This window comes from Neofelis nebulosa, chromosome 2, assembly GCF_028018385.1.
Source record: "Neofelis nebulosa isolate mNeoNeb1 chromosome 2, mNeoNeb1.pri, whole genome shotgun sequence".
Taxonomy (NCBI): domain Eukaryota; kingdom Metazoa; phylum Chordata; class Mammalia; order Carnivora; family Felidae; genus Neofelis; species Neofelis nebulosa.
The window spans coordinates 99,826,535-99,849,791 of NC_080783.1; the positions used below are offsets into that span (position 1 = coordinate 99,826,535).

Below are 23,257 nucleotides of genomic sequence, written 5' to 3' on the forward strand. Positions count from 1 at the left end.
CTTTATCATAGCTGCTATCATTCATTCATTTGTTTTGGAATTATCTATGGCAGGCCTAGTATGTGTCAAACACTTTTCCCAATCCTGGGGATACAGCAAATGTACTATATTAATGACACCATGATGTTTCTATTCTGGAGGGGTGAGAAGGATAGAAGGAACATTTAAACACCTTAATATAGGGGCGCCTGGGTGGCGCAGTCGGTTAAGCGTCCGACTTCAGCCAGGTCACGATCTTGCGGTCTGTGAGTTCGAGCCCCGCGTCAGGCCCTGGGCTGATGGCTCAGAGCCTGGAGCCTGTTTCCGATTCTGTGTCTCCCTCTCTCTCTGCCCCTCCCCCGTTCATGCTCTGTCTCTCTCTGTCCCAAAAATAAATAAAAAACGGTGAAAAAAAAAATTAAAAAAAAAACACACCTTAATATATATTCTTAAATAGCTTAATATATTACTATAGATACATGACTAAATATGACTTGTGATATACCTAAAATGATAATGCTATGGAGAAAAAGAAAGGGGAGGGAGCCGATAGAAGGGATATGAAATGTTACTTGAGAGAGAGTGGTCAGGAAGGAGCATCAGAGATGAGACTTGAATGTAGAGACAGAGTGATCTAAGTTAAGTGTGTTGAGGAGGAACATTCCAAGCAGTTCCTTTCATGTGTATTTTATTGCGAGTAAGAGTTTTGTTTGAAGAATTGATTTTAATCCTTACATTTAAAAATAATTACATTATTACTCCATTTGTTCAGATAAAGCCCCCCCCGCCAAAAAAAAAAAAAATCTGAGGCTCAGAAAAGTACATCTTTGCATTCTCACAGCTGTTAAGTGGTAGGGGTGGATTCAGCCTATTAGTACAATGTATTTTAGGCATTTTTTTTCCAGAGGAAGGGAAATCATATGTGGCTTGCATAAGTAGGTGAAATTCGGAAGAGAAGAGACATTAGAGCTGGATGTTGAATGATGGGCAGTGCCTGCAAGTGGAGGCATGCAAAAGGGATTAGATGGGAAAGAATCAGGATGGAAGGTGAGGTGAAGGCTGAGGCATCAGAGGCATCTGTGCCAAATGGTTACCAGAGCAGTATGGGGCTGTGTTCCTTCTCAAAAGGGATCAAGCTGGATGAGGAGACTGGAGCTTGGCAAGAGACAAGTGTTAGGCTAAATTGTCTCATTTGCATTTTGATTATTTAGCTAGTACTGGGTCACTAAAGGACTTTGTGTAATAAAGGGACAGAAGTTAAACCATGTTTTATAAATATTGCCTTGGTAAGAGATGGAAAGGGGAGGATTTTATTAGGAGCTCATTAAGTCTGCAGTTCCAAAACAGACTAGGAGATGCCTTGGGTATTGATGAGTCATCTTAAAAGTAGCCACACATTCTTATGTGAATCACTTTATGAACAGGAAAAAAATTTTTTCTTGTTTTTTTTTTCACTCAAATGTGTTTCACCATTTTAAAAATGGTATATTTTCCCAGTCTGCCATGACTAGGGAAAATATAAATTTATTGGAAAGGCATCACACAGCTTTTCTTTAATTGTGAATTTTCTCAAATAAAAGGTGATAAAGTACAATTGTTACTATGTCGGGGTCCACATCATTCCTTGACTCATTGATTTATTTATTGCTTCATGCATTTATCCTTGACATATTTATCTTTAGAACATCATATTTAAGTGATTAAGAGCCAGAGCTTATGGACTGGACCCTGAGATCCCCCACTTATTAATTGTAAGTGGGTTTTAAATTAATCTCTCCAAGTTCCATTTTTCTCATCTGCAAATCTGTCAAAATAATAGTAATCACACCTGATTTTTCTGAGGATTGTGAGAGATTATGAACATAAAATATTCAGTATAATACCAAACCTATAGTAAGATATCTAGGCTATTATTAGTTAGACCACTTTTGGTAGACATTATATGGTTACATCCTATTCAAAAACTGAAAAGCACACTCTGAAGTCATTTCTTTAATAATTCGCCTTGTGTTTAAGAGTGTGGTACCCACTGGATAACTAGTTTGTGAAAGCATCCCATGAATGTTCCTGTTAACCACTATCTTGAGAATGTAGAAATCCTATCTTCCCTCTATATGCCCATCAAGCAGGAGGTATAGAAGAACATGTTGTTCAGTGTTCAAAGACAGGGGCTCTGGGGATAGCCAACCTGGAGCATCTCCTTTGTAACAGAGTGTCCTGATGGCAGGCCCTGATATCCTTAGAACTCTCACCATGCAAGGAGGAAGGAGGTTGCAGGTAGTTGCTCAGACAGGTTGCTGTGATGTGCACACTTGCTGCACTTAGATCCCAGCAGCAGATGCTTGTCCCATTGGCCACTCATGGACTCCCTGTAAGGAAGTTTCCCCAATCAAACTACATCTCAGTTGCTGTCTCTGGGTCTTGTCTTTGGCCTTACTGGACCATCACCCACTCTAGGCTTAGAGTCTGGTGAGGTGGCTGCCTATCCAGTGAGGAGGAACCAAGATCAGAATCAGTAGATTTAAAATTATAATTTACTCTTGATTCCTTTACTGCAGTGAGATGTCAGTTATAATTGCTAATACATTTGACCCTTGAATAATGTGAGGGTTAGGGACATTGGCCCCAGCATAGTCACAAACCCATGAATAACTTTCGATTCCCCAAAACATAACTACTTATAGCCTACTGTTGACTGGAAGCCTTACCAATAACATAAACAGGCAATTGATACATACTTTGTTTTATGTATTATATAACTGTATGTGTGGGTGTGTGTATATATGTATATAAACGCATTTCTTACAATAAAGTAAACTTGAAAAAATAAAATGTTAAAATCATAAGGGAGAGAAAACACATTTACAGTAAGTACTAAACTAAAAAAAATCTGTGTATAAGTGGACATGTGCAGTTCAAATAAGTATGAATGGAGATTCTAACCAAAACTCAAGAGAAATAGGGGTGTTGGATAACAAGCATTAATAAGCATAGAAAAGAGGTATACAGTGAATCATTAAAAAAAGAATAGAATGGGGGTGCCTGGTTGAGTGCCTCAGTTGGTTCAGGTCATATTCTCAGGGTTCATGGGTTAGAGCCCCACATCAGGCTTTGAGCTGACAATGTGGAGCCTGCTTTAGATTCTCCATCGCCCTCTTTCACTGCCCCTCCCCCCCTCGTTCATATTCTCTCTTTCTCTCTCTCTCTCTCTCTCTCTCTCTCTCTCTCTGTCTCTGAAATAAAAAAAATAAATAAAAAGAATTGATCTCTGCTGGATTTGGTTCATCAGACTGAAAGACACAGCAGTTGATCTGAGAAGGGGAAAAACTAGAACAAAATACCTTTCATGCACGTTCTCTTCTTACATTTATTTAGGGTTTAGTTCTTTACATCCAAAGTATTTATGGCAGAATTGGAAGCCAATATCACTATATGAAAATGTGCTCAATGTTTCAATCTGTGGGTCATAGGAACCCATTTATAATTTACTAAATGTTTGCTATCCTATTTATCTTTGTTTAAAGCAGAGCTGCTCTGAGGCTTGTTGAGTGATCTGTGCACACCTGGTGAACTGGGTACCTTTACATTTTGCTTCATTTGTCTTACAAAATAAAAAACTTAGCTAGTTTTGAATAAAGAAGTCTTTGTTGGGAAGGAGGAAGAGAAGCTGGGAGATGCGGTAGGAAGAAAGAAATGAGAGACTCAAGGTTTCATAAACTTCACTGCAAAGAAAATCTGGCATTCGTTTCAAGCCAGTGTGGGGTTTGCTTTGCTTTGGGGAGTTATGCTCACACAATTCTAGTCAACAGGGTAGAACACAGATCATCTGAAAAATGAAAAGCTTTACTTGATGTATTGTGAGAGATGCTCAAGTTTATCCTTCCCCATCCATCTTCCTCCTTGCCAATATTAGGCATGCTGCCTAGGGAGAGGATGCTATCAACCACTGATATAGAAGCACTCATTTAATTTAGTTACTACATCCTGTTGATTTTTATGAGTGGTGGGGGAGCCGTTTAAAAAAGACCTGTTGTGTTGACAGATGTGCCCTGCTCTGCAGCATGGGGCATTTTGAATGATTTTCCCATCTCTAATCTTTCCCCCCCACTATCCAGTGAGAAAAGTAGTCCACAGTGCTTGGGAAATACTTGTATCTAAATCTTTGTCATAGGTTCCATTGTAGTAAGAAAAAAATGTAAGTGGGTGTGCTTTATTTCCATAATTATTTTGCAGAGTACTTTGGACATTGTCCTAGTGTTTATAGTCAATGCATTTTAACTCCATCTACATTTTGGACAGCAGGCCTAAAGCTCTGTTGGTTTATCTCTTAGAGAAATAAGATTTACCCCCCCCCCCCGCAAAAAAGATAGCCATTTATAATATATTCACCTTTGAATAATTAAAGGAGCTACTAAAGAGGAAAAGGATCCTAATCAGCTTTCAAACTGTGATTGTGCCATGCAGTGAATTATTCCTTTATGAATACATTTCTTTTGGAGCATGTATAATTATGAAACTTTTTTTATTTTTTCTATCTCGGTAGGAACTGGGAAGTAACAGCCCTCCACAGAGAAACTGGAAGGGAATTGCTATTGCCCTGCTGGTGATTTTAGTTGTATGCTCACTCATCACTATGTCAGTCATCCTCTTAACCCCAGGTAATCTGTCTTTATTCCTCTCTTATGATGGTATTGTGGATGATAATTTCACATTCAAATGCCTTAAGAGGGTAGCCATATGTGGTATCTTAAGACACATTAGCACGAGTTGGAATAAAAAAATGCATAACCAGACATTTTGCAAATAGCACCATAATTCTGTGGTTCAAATACCATGCAAGATATTTTGGGAAAACTGAAATGTAAAATATATACGTTGAGAATGCCAAGGAGATTTTTGGTCTCCATTACTACTTAGAGACTTATGTTTGTCAGTTAATAAATGCAGGGGACATTTGACTTCTATTGTGGGTTGAAGATGAGGGAGTGGAGTCTGGAAGTTCCCATATATAGGTGATAGCTCGACTATTATGATGGCGGTGAAGGAGGATTTGAGAGACAATGAGGGTTTGATGAAAAGAGAATGAGCTAAGCCCCTAAGTGCTTCTTTCTTCTGTTCCTTTCTTTCCTTGTAATTTTATATTCCCAGTTTCCCCTTATCTAAAGAACATTGCCAAATTGCCCTTGCAGTGATCTTTAAATTGTGTCCTTTACATTAAAGAATTTAACACTAATATAAAAATTATCAGAAGGCTTAATTCCTCCTTGGGGATTATTTCAGTACCCAGAAGTTTTACTGTTCTTTAGTAGGTGCTGATATTGGAAGACAGCGAAAGGCTGCTGACTTTTAAAACTCCCCAAAATATCTTCTAGGAACAAATCCATTTGGTATGCTATTACAACCTGCCTGTCTAGCTTCCTCAAAGACTGGACACCCATATATTGCTCAGCATTATAAAAAATAGTCATTTTCTGGGGTAGGGAGGATTGAGATAGTCCAAAAATCAACTGATATAATGAAGTTACAGCCTGTTGTTGAATATTACGTATTTACACTTCATTTCTTGCCCCAGTTTTGTTACTTAGAAGTCCTTAAACATGTTGGACTTATTTCCCATGTACAAAATGTGATTAACAATAACAGCTCTCTTTCAGAGTTATTTAGTCAACTAATTATGGTGTCTAATTATACAAATGACAATATCAATTATTCCAGTATGGCACTTTGTGAAATCTATCATCCTGGTAAAAATATTGGCTTTGAAATATAAATTCAGAAAAATAGTTTGTAATTATTATTTAGCATATGAAGAGACTGAAAAAGAAACTAAGGGAATCGGGGCAGGGGGAAGAAAGCAAAAAGAAAGAAAGAGAAAGGAAGAAGGAAGGAACTGAGAGAGAGAGAGAGAGAGAGAGAGAGAGAGAGAGAGGAAGAGGGGAAGGGAGGGAAAGAGAGAGAAAAAGAGAAAGAAATTCCTTGATAAGAGCTGGCTTATCCAAAATTCTCTTCAGAAACCCTGTCTTATCTGCCTCATTTATACATCTGCAATCCAGTGTAATTGAGCAATGTAATGGCTCTAAGTTGTTGCAGAATGCCAAGAATCTTTGTTAAATGAAAATAAGCTTATGTCCGACATCATGTTTGTCTTAAACGTCAGAATTTTAATGCAATTACTAAAAAATGAATGAGTTGAGTGTACTGTCTTCTACTGGGGACTCTTAACCAGATGGAGAAATTGGTGCCCTCATGCCTGTGTGTTTCTCTTGAACTTTCTTCCATCTGATTATAGTATGCTTTTCCAGTGATTTCTTTTCTCAGATTTTCTTGTTCCTCTCTGAGGCTATAGTGATACTTGGAGGTCTTTGAATGTTTGGTATAAGCAAGACCTTATTGAGTTGGCCACTGACAAAATTAAACTTCCTCTACACAACCTTTTCCGTGTTGTTCAGTATAAAAACAGTATGGCTGGCATCACTTTGTCATGCACTTATTCTCTATTAAAACAAGGGCTCTGAGCAAGGCACACCTTGGTTTGAGTTCTGGCTCCTAGTTTTGTGAAGTTAGCCAGTTATTGAACCTTGTCTGCCATTTCATTCTTCTGTATTATGGGCACAACATATAGTGCCAACTTTACAATGTTATTATGAGGGAGAGATGAGATAATATAATTCAAGTGTTTAGAATAGTATCTAGCACCAGCGTTGCTATTCCTCTTATTATTGCTATTATTCCTTACTTATTGACCACCAGACATGATGCCAAACACTATATTACATGAGGGAAATGTCTAAGAAAAAAAAAAAGTCTCTCTGGAATATGGATCTTCTGTGATTTCAAGTTTAAATTATGGCAGGTGGAAAGGGACTAAATATTTAATCGGAGTCAGTCTTTCAGTAGTCTGTTTTCATTCATTCATTCATTCATTCACTCATCACTAATTAATTATGGAGTTCTTACTACATTCTGGGTGTTGTGGGTAGCTGGCCTTGCTCTCTCCTGCTTTCTATCCATCACCTTCAACCCCCCTTTTTCCTAACTACACACACAAACAACCACAAATCCTCAACCCAAAGACTTAATTTCATATAAGATTAATCACATGTTCATATGTCTTTGGGTTTTACTGTTATTTTTGTCAAGAATATAATGATACAAAACAGGAGTCAGGATGCTGGAGTGGAAAAAGTTTTGCTGCAAGGGATAGTTAAACTGTGTTATGCACTCTCTGTTTGCAAACTCAGAGCCACCAGAGACCTGGGAAATCCTAGAAACTGAAGAAGTAGATAGGTGTAGTCAGAGTGGTTAGGAATTTATTTGAGTTATGAACAAGTAAATACCAGCCTAGTTACATGACCTTCATGGTGGGTTCAAACCGAACATAGTGAAATAGAAGGCTGGAGGACTAATAGTTTGTGGCCTAAGGTATGAGTCCAAAGCCTTGAAGTGCTTTTGCTTTCCTCATGAGACAGGAAAAAAAAAAACCCCTGCATTTGTTTAATCTCTGGTTCTGAGGACTAGAATGTGCATTGAGACCACTAGTGTAGACTTTGATGCCACACATGTGTGTGCCTGTGCATGTCTGTGGTTAGAATCTAGTGCTCTAATTACACCATGTCTTTCCTCTTCTGACTGTCAGGTTTGAGACCCCTCTGCTGTACTAGAATAGATCCACAAAGGAAAACATCGAACTAGAAACATAATATACAACACCCCCTTCTGTTGTTCCCTTTGTCCACCAATAGTCTCCAAGGCCAGATTACTAGGGAAAACTACACAACCAGATGGAAACTTTTAACCAGGAAGGGGAATCCATGTCATGAGGGGAAACTATTGATCCATAAATCATTCAGCAAAATACTAGACCTCGAGAACTAAGGACTGACTCTAGAACAATCCTTCCAGTAAGAGTGGGGGTTCAGAAATCCATATGCCTTTATAGCTATAGAATCTGGGGCAAATCACTTATCTCATTTGACATCAGGTGCCTGGTTGAAGAAGAGGGTATTTTTGGTTCACCAGACTATCAAGTGATCTTTTGAGGTTTATTATAGCTCATATATCTATGATCTAATCAAATAACAGCAGTAACAGCAACAGAAATAATGGTGGTCTGTTTGGTGACAAATGTAGGAACAGATTAAATCTGGTGAACTCACACTAAGCCTCTTCTACTTTGAAAAAATATTTAATGTCTTTTTTGGGTGGGGATTGGAGAGGGAAGAAAGCATACAAAAAGTTATCTAGTCTAAGAAATGATTTAGAAACTGTTTTGCTCAAAATAGCATCCCATTTTGGAGGTAAGTGCTAAGGAATGCAAGCCTATAACCAGAGAAACACATGTTCATTGTAATTTTGGTTTGATTGCAAATTTTATTACAGAAGTAATTTGACACAGGTGTCTTAATTTCCAAGCTTGTCAGCAACTTCCCTGCCTGGTGAAGAGAAGTCCTAATTATATTTGAAGAGTGGGTTAACCATTCAAGTATTTCTTTAATAAGTGACTATTTTTGAAAGGAACAAATTATTCACTTCATTTTTTCTGATTAAAGGGCAGACTTATTTAGATGCATTGATCAAGCCTACATATTTTTTTGTTTGTATTGAATTAAAAGAGCACCCATGTTTATTTTCAGAATATGTAACTGTAAGATCAATACTTATACTGTGCAAATATATGAGTGTACATTCATGCTTAGAGTTGTGGAAAACAGTCTTATGTAGCCATGCATGCATTTTGCAGTCTCATATTTATATTGAACATGTAGAATGAGAATGATCATAATCCAGAAACATTTCTTGCAGAATGTAGTTACCCATTGTGACCAGTTTTGAGAGGAGAGACACATTTTATGAGTTAAAATGTGTTTACTGGAGAATATTCTTTAAGCTTTCAATTTGGTTGCCATATTGAGATAGCCACCTGGGTTGACTGTGTATAATCTACCAATTTTTCAGCTAAAGTGGCCTGTTGCCCTTTGCTTGGTGTCTGCAATCAGTCAGTGTCAAAACAGGGTCATCGGCTTAATTTACCGTCATGGCTGACTAAAGACAACATTGTAAGGCACTGAAATCGTGTCTTCATCATTAGCTGTAGCTCATTAGGCAATTTCCCATTCCTTTAGTACCCTCTTTAGGTGAGCATTCTTGTCTGGTCTTTGCAGGTCTGTCAGAGCAAAAAAGAAAACAAGCATTCACATATAAACTATCGGCATTCATGCATAAGCCATCAGAATTCTGCTTGATCTCAGTTAAACAAGAATTTAATAGGGATCCTCTAGGACCCTATAAACATGCTTTTATTTTCACTTCTAGAAGTATCTCTAATAGTAAGGATTTTACACCAGGCTCAGATGCCCTGTTGGGAAAGAATTTACCCATGTTGAAACGGCCACTGTGATGTTAATAGTTAGGTAAATATTTATGTCAGGTAAGGATTTATCCATGAAGTTAGTCTCAAAGAGTTCACTATAACCAAGATTTAGGACGTGGAGGGAACCAGAGAAATTTAGACAAAGTTATCCAGAAAAACAAAACAAAATATAGAAGCAAACCTTTAAGGATGCATACTTGTCTTTGAAGAAATGCCAACTTTCCTATATTTTTCCCCAAAGAGTATGTAATCCTATCCTTTATGCCTCATCATACACCAACTTAGAGAAAGTGCAGTTTTCTAGGTAATACAGCTAAGGCCAGGAGAATTTGACTTAGGTGCCTAGTTTGTGGAGAAAGTATAGCAGAGCATGTGATTACATTGACCTTCAATTCAGACTGCCAAGTTCATGCCCTGGCCTTGATAGGGCGGTAAGACTTTGAGGTAAAGAATTCTTTCTTCCTGTTGTCTTTTCCTGCAGAAAAAACTGCAGGTTTTTTCTTTTTTCTTTTTTTCTTTTGTTTGTTTGTTTGTTTGTTTGTTTTAGAAAAAGAACTATCTGACCCTTTGAAAGGAGGCTTAAAAAAGATTAATCTGTTCCTAATTATTAAAAAAAGTAATTTTCTAGAAAACATTTAATAAAATTAAGTATTTTATTGGAATGGTGACAGCTGATTAGTTATTGTTATGCAAAAACTCAAAATGAATTTACTCTCATTACTATTATGTTCTACCAAAATAATCGCTCCTGGTTATAGTTAGTTAAAATGTCATGTCATATTATGTTGCAAGCAATCTCTTGGCAGCTGCAATTTAAAAGGTGTCATTTAAGCATCTGACCTGTGTTTTAAAATGTCAAAGCAACAATTAAACTATCCCATTATGCTTTTATGAGAGGGAAATAATGTTTTACAGATTTTAAGATTTGCATTACTCACTTGTAAACATCAACATCAACCAAGATGCAAATTGTTTATTTTGTTGAATTAAAAAAAAAGGAGATATGTTGTATTGATAGTCATAAGCTAAATTGTCTCTGCTTGTTTTTCCAAGAACAGCACAGATGAACCCATTTGAATATGGTATTACCCAGACATAATCAGGCTGCCAGAGAGAAAACAATGGCAGATTCCAGCAGTTTCCCCCTGGATTACACGGGTTATTGTTCCTTTTCTAACAGATTTATCTCTGATGTTGAATGAAAAATAATTTTCTCTGTCATTAATAAAGTAAGAGTAGTTATACTTTTTTGTCTTTGCTTTACAGTTACATTTCTATTTTTAAGTCAAATTTGACTTCTTAGCCTCATCTTTTTGTATTGTCTAATCAGATAAATAATGGATTTAGTTTACATTATGATGTGTTCAATTTTATCAGTCAGAAGAGAATCTGCTTTAACAAGCTACATTTATTATCTGCTTGTTACAAGCCAGATATTGCACTAAGTGCTTTGCATGTACTATTTTATTTATCCTCACACTACTAATGTGAAATAGATACGATTAATTTATGCCTCTTCTACATTATTCAGTTGAGTCTTACAGGTTACAGTAAATTATCTCTCATAGGACTGGAACATGGAAAAGCTGGATCACTTATGCCAGGGCTTTTCGGCTCTAGCTGGTGTCTTAACCTTTGAATATAAGTTAAGATATATTATTGCACCCATGGCAAGTATAGGCAAGAAACATGTCAGAAAAGAAAGAGAAAAATGAGTTCTGCTTTATTCCACCCCTGATTTTTTTAAATAAGTGAATTGATTCTGTAGCTGCCTTAAAGGGAGTGCATGGCAGAGAAGGAATAAGCTGGGGTAGACAAGGGGTAAATGGGAAGGGAGTGCAGAAGTGAGCATTTGAAAATTATGCATGTCAGGAGCACCTGGGTCCTTAGTCGGTTAAACGTCCATCTTCAGTTCCGGTCATGATCTTGCAGTTCATGAGTTTGAGCCCTGCATTAGGCTCTGTGCTGATAGCTCAGAGCCTGGAGCCTGTTTCAGATTCTGTGTGTCCCTCTATCTTTGCCCCTGCTCCACTTACACTTTGTATCTCTCTCTGTCTCTCAAAAATAAAAACATTAAAAAAAACCTGACAGATTCCTTTAAAAAGAAAAAGAAAATTATGCATGTCAATTCTGTATAAATTCTTTTTTCAGCTATTATATTTTATTGGAACCTCAATATCCATGATAAAATATAAGTGCCCACTTCCTTTTCTAAACCACATCGTATAACAATTATTTATATGTCACTGTACAACTTTAAATATTTTGTTATATTTTTTCTTTGAAATATAAGTTTTAGAAATATGATAGCCTGGCCTCTAAAAATGGGGGGAACAAGGCAGCCTGATCCCTCAGAAGCAAAGTTTCTTTAAAGGAGGGAGTTGCATTCAACTGCTTATACCCCTGGGGGAAAAAAGAAGACAGCGTTCACCATACATTTGCCCCCTGTATTTGTAGGGGCGGGTATTTTAATCTGCAGTTATTTGCCAGGGACTTTATCATCCAGTTCTCTGTGTTTGAACTGTAACTTAAGATCTCCCATCCTAGAATTCTTTCATTAGGTGTGAGAGGAGACTCTGTGAAAACAAATGAAAAAAACAGACAAATAAAAACCTTAATTAAATAGCCTTTTAAACTAAATAATATCCCAATTTATGCCTTTGTTCATAAAAGTGAAAATTTTGTTGAAACAATTTCAGTGAATATTCATTGCTTTGGCCCGTTTTCACCAATATTTCTCTTGTTCTAAGATTGTTCTAAGTGTAGAGTCCATTTGAATAAACTCTAGAAAAACTGGAATCATTAAAGTGAGACTTGGGAAACATCTTTATTCATATGGAAGACACTTCCTTAAATCTCTGCATTACAATTTGCACTTTGAATATGGCATAGAAGGTCTGTAATCCTAGATTCACAGCTCACCTTGCTTTTCCTGGGACATTATCTGTAATTATGTAACAATAGGAGAACAAGGCCAGTAAGAATACTTTCTTTTTTAATTCTTTTTATGTTTATTTATTATTGAGAGAGAGACAGAGCCTTAGTGGAGAGGGGCAGAGAGAGAGGGAGACACAGAATCTGAAGCAGGCTCCAGTCTCTGAGCTGTCAGCACAGATCCCGACATGGGGCTCAAACTCTTGGACTGTGAGATCGTGACCTGAGCCGAAGTCGGACACCCAACTGACTGAGCCACCCAGAATACTTTTTTGCATAGATTATAATTCAACATTTAGGAATTCTTCTTGCTCCAATTATCTTGTCTCTCCCAATCACATTCATTATCTTTATTCTTTGACTCAAAGCCTAATGTTGAGAACAATTTTTATTTTACTACAGTGCAATTCTCGGAGCGCCTGGTTGACTCAGGCAGTAGAGCATGTGACTCTTGATCTCAGGGTTATGAGTTCAAGCCCCACGTTGGGCATGGAGCCTGCTGGAAAAAAAAAATGAAATTCACATTTGAAACTATCAATTTTAAAGTGAACAATCCAGGTCACCTGGGTGGCTCAGTTGGTGTCTGACTTGATTTTGGCTCAGGTCATGATCTCACAGTTTGTGGGATCAAGCCCCTAGTTAGGCCCTGCGCTGACAGCACGGAGCCTGTTTGGGAATCTCTCTCTTCCTCTCTCTCTCTATGCCATCCCTGCTCACTCTCTCTCAAAATAAATAAATAAACTTTAAAAAAGATAAAGTGAACGATCTATTTACTGTGAATGGCATTTACTACATTCACAATGTGTACAACCATTACTTCTATAAAATTGGAAAATATTTGTATCACCACAAAAGGAAACCTTATGCCCGGTAAGCAGTTACTCCCCATTTTCATCTTCTATCTTCTGGCAGTCACCAATTTGCTCTTGGTCTCTACAGATTTACCTATTGTGAACATTTCATGTAAGTGTGACCAAAAAATATATGATGTTTTGTGTCTGACTTTTTGACTTAACATAATGTTTTAGAGATTCAAAGTTCTTAATTTTGATGGAGTCAGTATATTTGGTTGTTTCTCATGCTTTTTAGTATCATATCCAAGAATCCATTGCATAATCCAAGTCATAAGGAGTTACTGTTATTTTTTAAGAGAGTTATGATTTTTAGATTATCTCTTTAGATCAATGATTGGTTTTGAGTTAATTTTGGCATATGGTATGAAGTAGGGAATTCAACTTCATTTTTTACATAACTTAAATTTCTCTTCACACCATTTGTTGAAGAAATTCTTTTATCTCCACCATATGTTTTTTTAACCCTTGTTGATCATCATTGATTATAGATAATATGAATTTACTTAAGGATGTGCAATTTTAATTTATTGTTCAATGTGTCTATCCTTGTGCCCACATCACACTGTTATGGTTACTGTAGCTTTGGAGTAAGTTTTCAAATGAGAGTATGAACGGTCCAACTATTTTTTTTTATTGTTTGGCTATTCAAAACTCCTTACAATTATATATGAATTTAAAGACTGACTTTTCCATTTCTGCAAAATTAAACAGTTGGGGTTTTGATAGTGATTGTGTTGAATATGTGAATCACTTTGGGTAATACTGCTATCTTAGAAATATTAGTTTTCCAAGTGACAAACACAAATTGTCCTTCTATTTATGTCTTTGATTTCTTTCAGCAGTACCTTGTAGTTTTAAATGTACAAACCTTTAACTCTTTGGTAAAATTTATTCTCAAGTATTTTATTGTTTTGGATGTTAGAGTAAATAGAATTGATTGTTTAATATCCTTTTTAATTCTTTCTTTCTTTCTTTCTTTCTTTCTTTCTTTCTTTCTTTCTTTCTTTCTTTCTTTCTTTCTTTCTTTCTTTCTTCTTTTTTGGATTGCTCAGTCCTGGTGCATACAAATACAACTAATTGTTGAGTGTTGATTGTGTACCCTTTAACTGTGCTGAATTAACTTTTTAGCTCTGGTAGGTTATTAAAGATTCTTTGGGCTTTTCTGCAAATATAGTTTCTTTTTTTTTTTTTCCTTTCTAAATTCACTCCATTTTATTTCTTTACCTTGTCTAATTATTCTGGCTGGATTCTAGTATAATGTTGAATAACAGCAATGAAAAATGAACATCCTTTTCTCATTTCTGATCATAGGGCTAAAGCTTTAAGCCTTTCATCATTGACTATTGTCTTAGCTCTGGGTTTTTCATAGATGACCTATTTCATGTTGAGGAAGTTTCCTGCTGTTCCTAGGTGTTTTTTTTTTTAATGTTTTCATAAACAAAGAGTGATGGATTTTGTCAAATGCATTTTAACATCGATTCAGATCATTGTGTTTCTCCTTTTTTTCCCCCCTATTATGTGTTGTTACATGGTTGATCTTGTTTTGTTGAGTTACCCTTATATTCCTGGGGTAAATCTGTCTCATTAATGATACATAATCCTTTGATATGCTAAAACATTTTATTTGTTAATTGAAAAAAATTCTGTCATTCCCTGCTGGAATTGCATTGAGCATTTTTACATCTATGTTTATAAGGAATATTGATATATTGTCCTTTCTTATGTTGTCTTTCTGGATTTGGATCAAGATAATTCTAACTTTACAGAGGAAATCAGTAAGTATTCCCTCCTCTTAGGGTTTTTAGAAAAGTTCGAGAAGCATTGATGTTAATTTTTTAAATGTTTTGTAGAATTCACAAGGAAAGTCATCTGCTCCTGTATATTTTTTTTTTTATCGGGAAGTTTTTCATTACTGATTCAACGTCTTGTTTTAAATCTATACAGAGTTTCTATTTCCTTTTGAGTCAGTCTGGTAGTTTGTGTGTTTCTAGAAATGTACTCATTTTATCAGGTTATCTGATTTGTTGGTATGCAATCAATCATTCATTGTATTCTCTCACAATCCTTTTCAATTTTGTAAAATTGGAAGGGAATGTTCCCAGTTTCATATCTGACATTGTTTGCATGTTATTTTTTTCTTTGTCAGACACATGTATGTCAGTTTTGTTCATCTTTTTAAAGGAACAACTTTTTATTTTGTTGATTCTCTCTATTGTTTTGCTCTTTCTACCCCCCCCCCCCCACTTCTTTTTGTGTAAAGTTAGGTCACTGATTTAACTTCTTTCTTTTATAATGGAGATGTTTCTGGCTATAAATATCCTTTTGAGAAATGTTTTCACTGCATCCCATTAAGTATTGGTATATTGCATTCTCATTTTCATTTGTTCCAAAGTATTTCCTAATTTCCCTTGTGATTTCTTCCTTGAAATATTTCTTCTTAAGAGTGTGTTGTTTAATTTCCTTATATAGGTGAATTTTCCAGTTTTCTTTCTGCTATTGATTTCTAGTTTCATTCTACTGAATTCAGAGAAGACACTTTGAATGATTTCAACATTTTTAAATTTATTGAGACTTGTTTTATGGTCTAAAATATGGCTTGTCTTGGAGAATATTCCATGTACTTTAAAATAATGTATTGAAAATAATGTATGTATATATATATATATAAGATTTTTATAACACACACACAACATATATATTTAAAATGTCTCCTTATTAATAGTGTTGTTCAAGTCCTACCTTTTCTTATTAATCTTCAGTCTAAACTTTGTATACATTCTTGAAAGTGGGCTATTGAGATCTCTAATCACCTTTGAAGACCTATTTCTTCATTTCTGTTGACATTTGATTCACATAATTTGTGATTCTGTTATTTGGCTCTGGTATCATTATTCTTGTTATAACTTTTGGGTATAACAGTTTTCAATATGTGATGTCTTTATTTGCCACAACAATTTTTGACATAGTTTATTTTTTGTGATAATAGTAGAGCCACTTCTGCTCTCTTTCATTTACTGTCTCTATGGAATATCTTAATCCATCCATTCACCCTCAACCTATTTTTGTCTTTGGATCTAAATTAAGCATAACAATTTTTTTAATTCAATTCTGCTGTTCTCTGCCTTTTGTTTAGAGAGTTTAATTCATTTACATTTAAAGTAATTGCAACAAAGGAATTCTTAAATTTTACCATTTATTTTGTCTATGTATTTTACCTTTTGTGTTTCTTAGGTCCTCCAATACTGCCTTCTTTTGTCTTTGATTGATATTTGCTTTACTCTTGAATTTTATTTTATTTTTTTAGATTTTCTTACGGTTACCTTTGGTATGACTATAAATATATTAAATTTATAAAAATTATTTTGAATTGATGCCAACTCAACATCAATAGTTTACATAAACTGTATTTGTATATGGCTTCACTTTCCCTCATATTGGTTTTATTGCAGATTACATATTTTATACATTCTGCACCCTTTAAGATAGATTTTTAGTTATTTCTTCATGCTTTTGTCTTTTAAATCATATAAGAAATATAGAGAGACATTCCAAACCTAATATACAACAATTTTTGCTTTTATATTTAACTATGTAGTTACCTTTACTGTAGTTATTTTTTAACCTGACCTCAAGTTACTACTGCCCTCTTACTTCATCCTAAAGGAATCCCTTTAACATTTCCTGGATGCCAAATATACTTGTTGTGACCTCTCAGATTTTGTTAATCTTGGGAGGTTTTAGTTTCTCTCACACAATTTTGAAGGATAGTTTTGCAGGATATAGAATTTTGGGTTGACAGCTTTTTCTTTCAGCACCTTCATAATGCTGTTTCATTCCCATCTGGCAACATAGTTTTTGACCAGAAATCTACTGTTAAACACATTGAAGATCCCCTGTATGCAATTTGTTTCTCTCTTGCTGCTTTCAAGATTGTATATTTGTCCTTTGCTTTGGCAATTTGATTATAATATGTCTCAGCCTGGATCTCTCTGTGTTTGTCCTTTTTGGAGACTTTAAGCTTCTCGAGCATATAAGTGCATGTATTTTGTCAAATTTGGCAGATATTTGGCCATTATTTCTTCAAGTATTCTTTCTGTCCTTTCGTTCCTCTCCCTTTGGGACTCCCTTTGCTCATAGAGTGATATGCTTAATGGAATTCCACATGTCTATTAGGTGTTATTGGTCTTTCTATTTTCTTCTTTGTGTTCCCCAGGCTATATCATTTCAGTTAACCTAAATTCCAGTTCACTGATTCTTTCCTTTGTCTCCTCATATCTTTTATTTGAAACCTCTAGAAAGTTTTAATTTCCATTGTGGTGCATTTCAGCTTTAGAATGTCTGTGGATTAAAAAAATTCTTTCTCTTAAATGGTATTCTCTCTCTCGCTCTCTCTCCACACACACACACACACACACACACACACACACACACACACACATTGTTCTCTTGGTTTCCTTTAGCTCTTTGTCCAGAGTTTCCTTTAGTTCTGTGAGTATATTTAAGACAATTGATTTAAAGTCTGTCTAATAAGTGTCTTGTCTTTGCTTCCTCAGGGGCAGTTTCTGTTAATCTCTTCTGTGAGTGGACCGTAGTATCTTGATTCTTTTCATGATTTAAATTTTGTATTAAAAACTATACATTTTGATTTTGATAATGTGGAACACTTTTTTTTTTTTTTTGAGAGAGAGAGAGAGACAGACAGACAGAGCATGAGTGGGGGAGGGCAAAGAGAGAGGGAGACACAGAATCCAAAGCAGGCTCCAGGGACTTGAGCCACAGCCTGTGAGATCAGGACATCGACAGTTAACCAACTGGGCCACCCAGGTGCCCCTGGAACACTTGATACATGATTTTTTCAACTCTTCAGAGCATATTTTTGTTATATGCTGTAGGCTGTAGCTGTTTTTATGGTTGTTTGGTTGACTTTTTGGATGTATTTTGAAAAGTCAGTATTCTCTGTGATATGTGGTCTCTGAAGTTTCTATTCCTTTAGCTTGTGTTCAGCTAGTATTTTTACAAAGAATTCCTTGAATGCTAGGATCCAAATAAACTCTCCCATTCTTTCAGATTAGTTCTGTGCTGGGGCAATTATTCAGTATTTATTTGTAGCTCTGCCTTAGCCTTCATTTCCTGTTTGTATTAAGCCTAGAGTTTAGCTGGAGGCAAAAATTTAGGGTCTTCTCAGGTCTTTTTTTGAACATGCATCCTGCCCTGGGCATGCATGTGTTTTTCTGAATTTCCCAGTATATGTAAACACTTCAATGTCTAATTACTCAAAGGAAAGCTCTTCCCAGCTTTCCTTCTCTAGCCTGAATGCTATATTTTAGGCCTTAACTGTATCTTTTTTCCCCAGGCAACCAGGCTTATTCATTTGTCTTATAATGTTTTTGAGAATATCCGCTGATTTTCTGTGCTAAGTTTTCTGGATCAGGTGTAAGAAAAATAAATACCCCAGGTCAGTCCTTTAGGTAACCCCAGGCAGGTCAGAGCAGACAAAAAGTATTTTGAGAAAGCATCTACTCTGCTTCCTCCAGAACCCAGGGACCGGGGTCCCATACTCTACATTCAGACTGTTAACTTAAAGATCATCACTGAGCCAGGGAGGGGATTGGAGTAATGCCAAAGAAAAATGCCACAATGCTTTTCTTTTCTTTTTTTTTTTTTTAAGATTTTTTTCTTTTTTCTTTTAACGTTTATTTATTTTTGAGACAGAGAGAGAGCATGAACAGGGAAGGGGCAGAGAGAGAGGGAGACACAGAATCTGAAACAGGCTCCAGGCTCTGAGGTGTCAGCACAGAGCCTGATGCGGGGCTCGAACCCACAGACTGTGAGATCATGACCTGAGCCAAAGTCGGCCGCTTAACCATCTGAGCCACCCAGGCGCCCCACCACAATGCTTTTCTACTGTTTTTAAGTTGCCTTTTTCTTGATTCCATGTTTGCTAGGTTGTTGTGAACCTCTGACTCTTTTCCAGAGTTCTGAAAAAGCTTATTCTGACAGTTTTGCTGCTGCTGCTGCTGCTGCTGCTTCTTCTTCTTCTTCTTCTTCTTCTTCTTCTTCTTCTTCTTCTTCTTCTTTTTCTTTTTTTTAAATGTTTCTGTGAGGAAACAGCCTCTTAGAGCTGCCTACTCCTCCATGTTCACTGATATCGCTTTGTTGACAAATTCTGCTGGTGCGGTTTTCATGTGCGTTGGCGTCTGTGATTAACCTGAGTTCCTTACTATATTTGAAGCCTTCAAGCATAGAGTTTATAACTTTATCACCTACACAATTCCCTACACTAATTATACCAGTAAATGTTGACCAGTGACAAATCTATCCATTTAGTCCCTCTTGCATTACAAATTAGAGAATGTAAGAGAAGTATTTTGTGAAAGTTTGTGAAGATGAAATACTATAGAGCACACTCATTAAATCTAATGATATCATCAAATTAAAAAGAAAATGCACAACAGTAGAGACCTAGAATATTACGTTCTATAAACTTAGCAGTTTGAAATATAGGCTAAAATAAACTTAATAAAATACATAATGAAGTACACACAGTAGAGCTTAGTGTAGGGCATTCAAACAGATTTTTGAGGAACCAAAAAATACTTTTTGGGCTTTTGAATTCTGTCAACATTTACTGAGTTAGATAATAAAATTTAATTGCTGAGGTTTTTTTTCTAAAATGTTGATTAATTCACATAAAATGGCAATGATAAAACTATACATGTAAATATACATAACATGTAATAAAAATAGCTATATTTTTCAGAACAAACAAAAAATATAACAGCATTATTTTTTATTTTTTGCAAATTTGTTTAATGCCTGGATGAAAGACATTAGGATTTTCATATGTGCCCTTTGTCAATTCTTTTGCAGTAGGTTGTTTTAGTTGACATATATGAAGAATCATGGCCTCATAATTAGTTAGAAATGGAAGATGTAGTTTAATAGCTTTTACATAATTGTAGATGTCCTTGTTTGACCCTTCCTGAAAAGTTAACAAATGATTGATTCTTGAAGGTTAGTTGCCATGTGGAATCTGAAAATACGTCAATAAAATATCAGTACTTTGCTACATTTAAACCCATCAGTCACCTTTTACTTTAAAAGGATCTCTTACCTATGCATGATTCTAAGCATTGTGCCTTGGACTTTTGCAAAATATGAGTTCACTGAGTTATGCCAATTTTCCAAATGTTGGTGGGGTTTGTTCTATAACATAAAACAAAACAAAAACATAGTTAACATCACTGATAGTACAACTTATGAATCTCACTAGAAAAGTTTTGGGAAGCTTTCACACTCAAGGGAGAGGACAACCCTTCTAAAATGCAAATATTTGCTTGAAAGTTTAAATTTTATAATTTGTAACAGCCACTTGTGTTTGGTTTGTGTGTGTGTGTGTGTGTGTGTGTGTGTGTGTATACGTGCATGCATGTGTGCTTTATATGAGAGGTTCATTTCATTTTGAAGGCAAACATTTGCCAGACACAGGTATCCTTTACTCTCTGAAAGTTGGCATTGTGTGACTTTGTTTTTGTGAAAAATTTACATTCATACAGTGTCGAAGTGCAAATCCCCTTTGGATTTCTTTTGGTTAGCAAAAACAGATAGTGATGTAGGACTTCAATAAAAGTGGAAGTGGTATAATGTGATGTCTCAGAAGGCAGGGGATGCTCTTTGCTTTACACAATTTCAGCTTACAAAGTTTTTGTAGGGATGGTCTACTTTCAGACAGTGAATGAAACCTATATTTTATTTTATTTTTATTTTTTTTTTCAACATTTTTTATTTATTTTTGGGACAGAGAGAGACAGAGCATGAACGGGGGAGGGGCAGAGAGAGAGGGAGACACAGAATCGGAAACAGGCTCCAGGCTCCAAGCCATCAGCCCAGAGCCTGACTCGGGGCTCAAACTCACGGACCGCAAGATCGTGACCTGGCTGAAGTCGGACGCTTAACCGACTGCGCCACCGAGGCGCCCCGAAACCTATATTTTAATGTGAAGTCATTGTTTGTTATTCATTACGTCCATTAAATTCATGTTACATGAAGAAAAAAAAAGTGGTTAGTTGAGCACAACCAGCTGCTGCCAAGATGTTTTTCCTTGAGACACCTTCCAAGTTGATGCACAATGGAAGTGTTTTTGTTTTTATTGTTTTTAAGTTTATTTATTTCTAGAGAGAGAGTGTGATAGGGAGCAGGGGATAGGCAGAGAGAGACACGAAAGAGAGACAATCCCAGCAGGCTGTGCCCTGTCAGCGCAGAGCCCAGTGCGGGGCTTGATCATACAAACCATGAGATCATGACCAGAGTGGACATTAAGAGTCACACACTTAAGCGACTGAGCCAACCGGGTACCCCTATTTTTGTTTTTGTGTGCTTCAGATTTACTGCACAGATATTAAAAAGATCTTAATAGTGATACTGAATACAATTATCATTTTTATAACTGTATCAAGAGATTCTCAAGTGAAACTGAATTTTTTTTTAATTGAGCACATGAGGAAGTAATAGTGTTGGCTAACGATAAAGTGCTCAGAATTGCACCCCGCATTGGTTTTGTGCCAAGGGTGAAAATTTCAACCCAGCGTAAGCGGAAGACAATGCTGTAATAGTATTGTGTATATAATTTGAGTTTAGGACCCATTTTCACTAGTTGTTCACAAATTATACTCTGTAGATAAAGATAGGAAATCAAAATGTACTCACAGTTATGTAACTGGAATAAACAGTATGTATACCTGAGAGAAGAACTTAAACATGTCTACAGAGGAGCCCAAGGGCTCAAAGTAGAACCATAGGACTTCAGAGTTAAAAAAAAAAAAAAAGGACATTATTTCAGAGAGAGAGAGACAGAGAGCATCATTGCATAATTTTCTCAAATGTGAAAAGGCTTTGTTCAAGTGTATTTCTCATATTTAGCTTTTCCACTCAAACTCAGGAGATGTTAATTTGAAAAAGGTCTCAAAAAGAGGTTTGAGAATGATTAGCATTTTGAATAATTGACCAATTTGACTAATTAAACCTATGAGTAAATCCTAAAGCTCTTGGTTGATTTATTCAAGAGATGACAATTTTGAGGTAGCATTTACTAAGTCCTTCGGAACCTGGAAATACATTCTTTATTTGATGAGCACTTAGAGCCTCTGCTGAAAACAAGAGAAAGTTGAGCAAAATGTAACAGAAACTAGGGGATCTCAGAGATGCAAGCTGCTTCATAGGCTATGTGTGTGTATGTGCATGCCAGTGTGTATGCATAGTATTTCCAATTAAATTATATATTAAGAGGTCAAAAATATGCTAAAGCAGAGCCATTCTGATTTTAGAGTTCTGACCATGTAACCCCTGTCCTTCCCCTTCCAATCTCTGTCCTAAGAGAGCTTATAGGACTTTCTAGAATACACCTGACAGTGGTGTCATTTGCTCCAACCATTTCTCTTTACAAAGAGGAAACTGATACCTGAATAGACTGAGTGCTAATGCCATGGGAATACATGCTAGTTAGGGGTGGAATAGAACTAGATTACAACCTCCTAGCTCTAATGACTGTTCTTGAAGCCTTATTGCCTTTTCTTGTTTGAGAACAGAGAATGGGAGAATAGGTCCAAAACTGTGTTGGGAACCTTAGAGAAGGTGAATGTATCATAGGAGGCAAATTTTTTGCAATCGGTACTTGTATTTCATATTTAATGTAAAATTCCTTAAAATCCCTTCCATGTATGGTAAAGGGGCAAGGTGGGGATGGGGAAGAAGGAGACACATAAATAAATATGGATTATCTTATTTATCAGCTGTCTTCTTCATTCTATTCAGTATAGACACAGCTTTGGTCATAGTTTGGTAACTTTTCACATAGCTGATTTTTAATATGTATTTTTAAAATAATATGGCTTTCTGGGGCACCTAGGTGGCTCAATCGGTTGAGCGTGTGTCTTCGGCTCAGGTCATGATATCGTGGTCTTTGAGGTTGAGTCCCGCGTTGGGCTCAGAACCTGGAGCCTGCTTCGGATCCTGTGTCTCCCTTTCTCTTGTCCCTACCCTGCTCATGTTCTTTCTCTCTCTCTCTCTCTCTCTCTCTCTCTCAAAAACTAAATAAACATCTTAAAAATTAAAAAATAATAAT

The 23,257-nt window shown here is 36.1% G+C and overlaps 1 protein-coding gene across 2 annotated transcripts in view; it reads left to right on the top strand.

Annotated features, from left to right (window-relative positions):
* Nucleotides 1-23,257, top strand: part of DPP10 (dipeptidyl peptidase like 10) — a 650,645-nt gene that overhangs the window by 142,079 nt on the left and 485,309 nt on the right. For both annotated transcript variants that reach the window (XM_058715478.1, XM_058715477.1), the window contains exon 2: nt 4,523-4,637. In XM_058715478.1, coding sequence (XP_058571461.1) covers nt 4,523-4,637 — 115 coding nt within the window. The remainder of the gene's footprint in view (nt 1-4,522; nt 4,638-23,257) is intronic.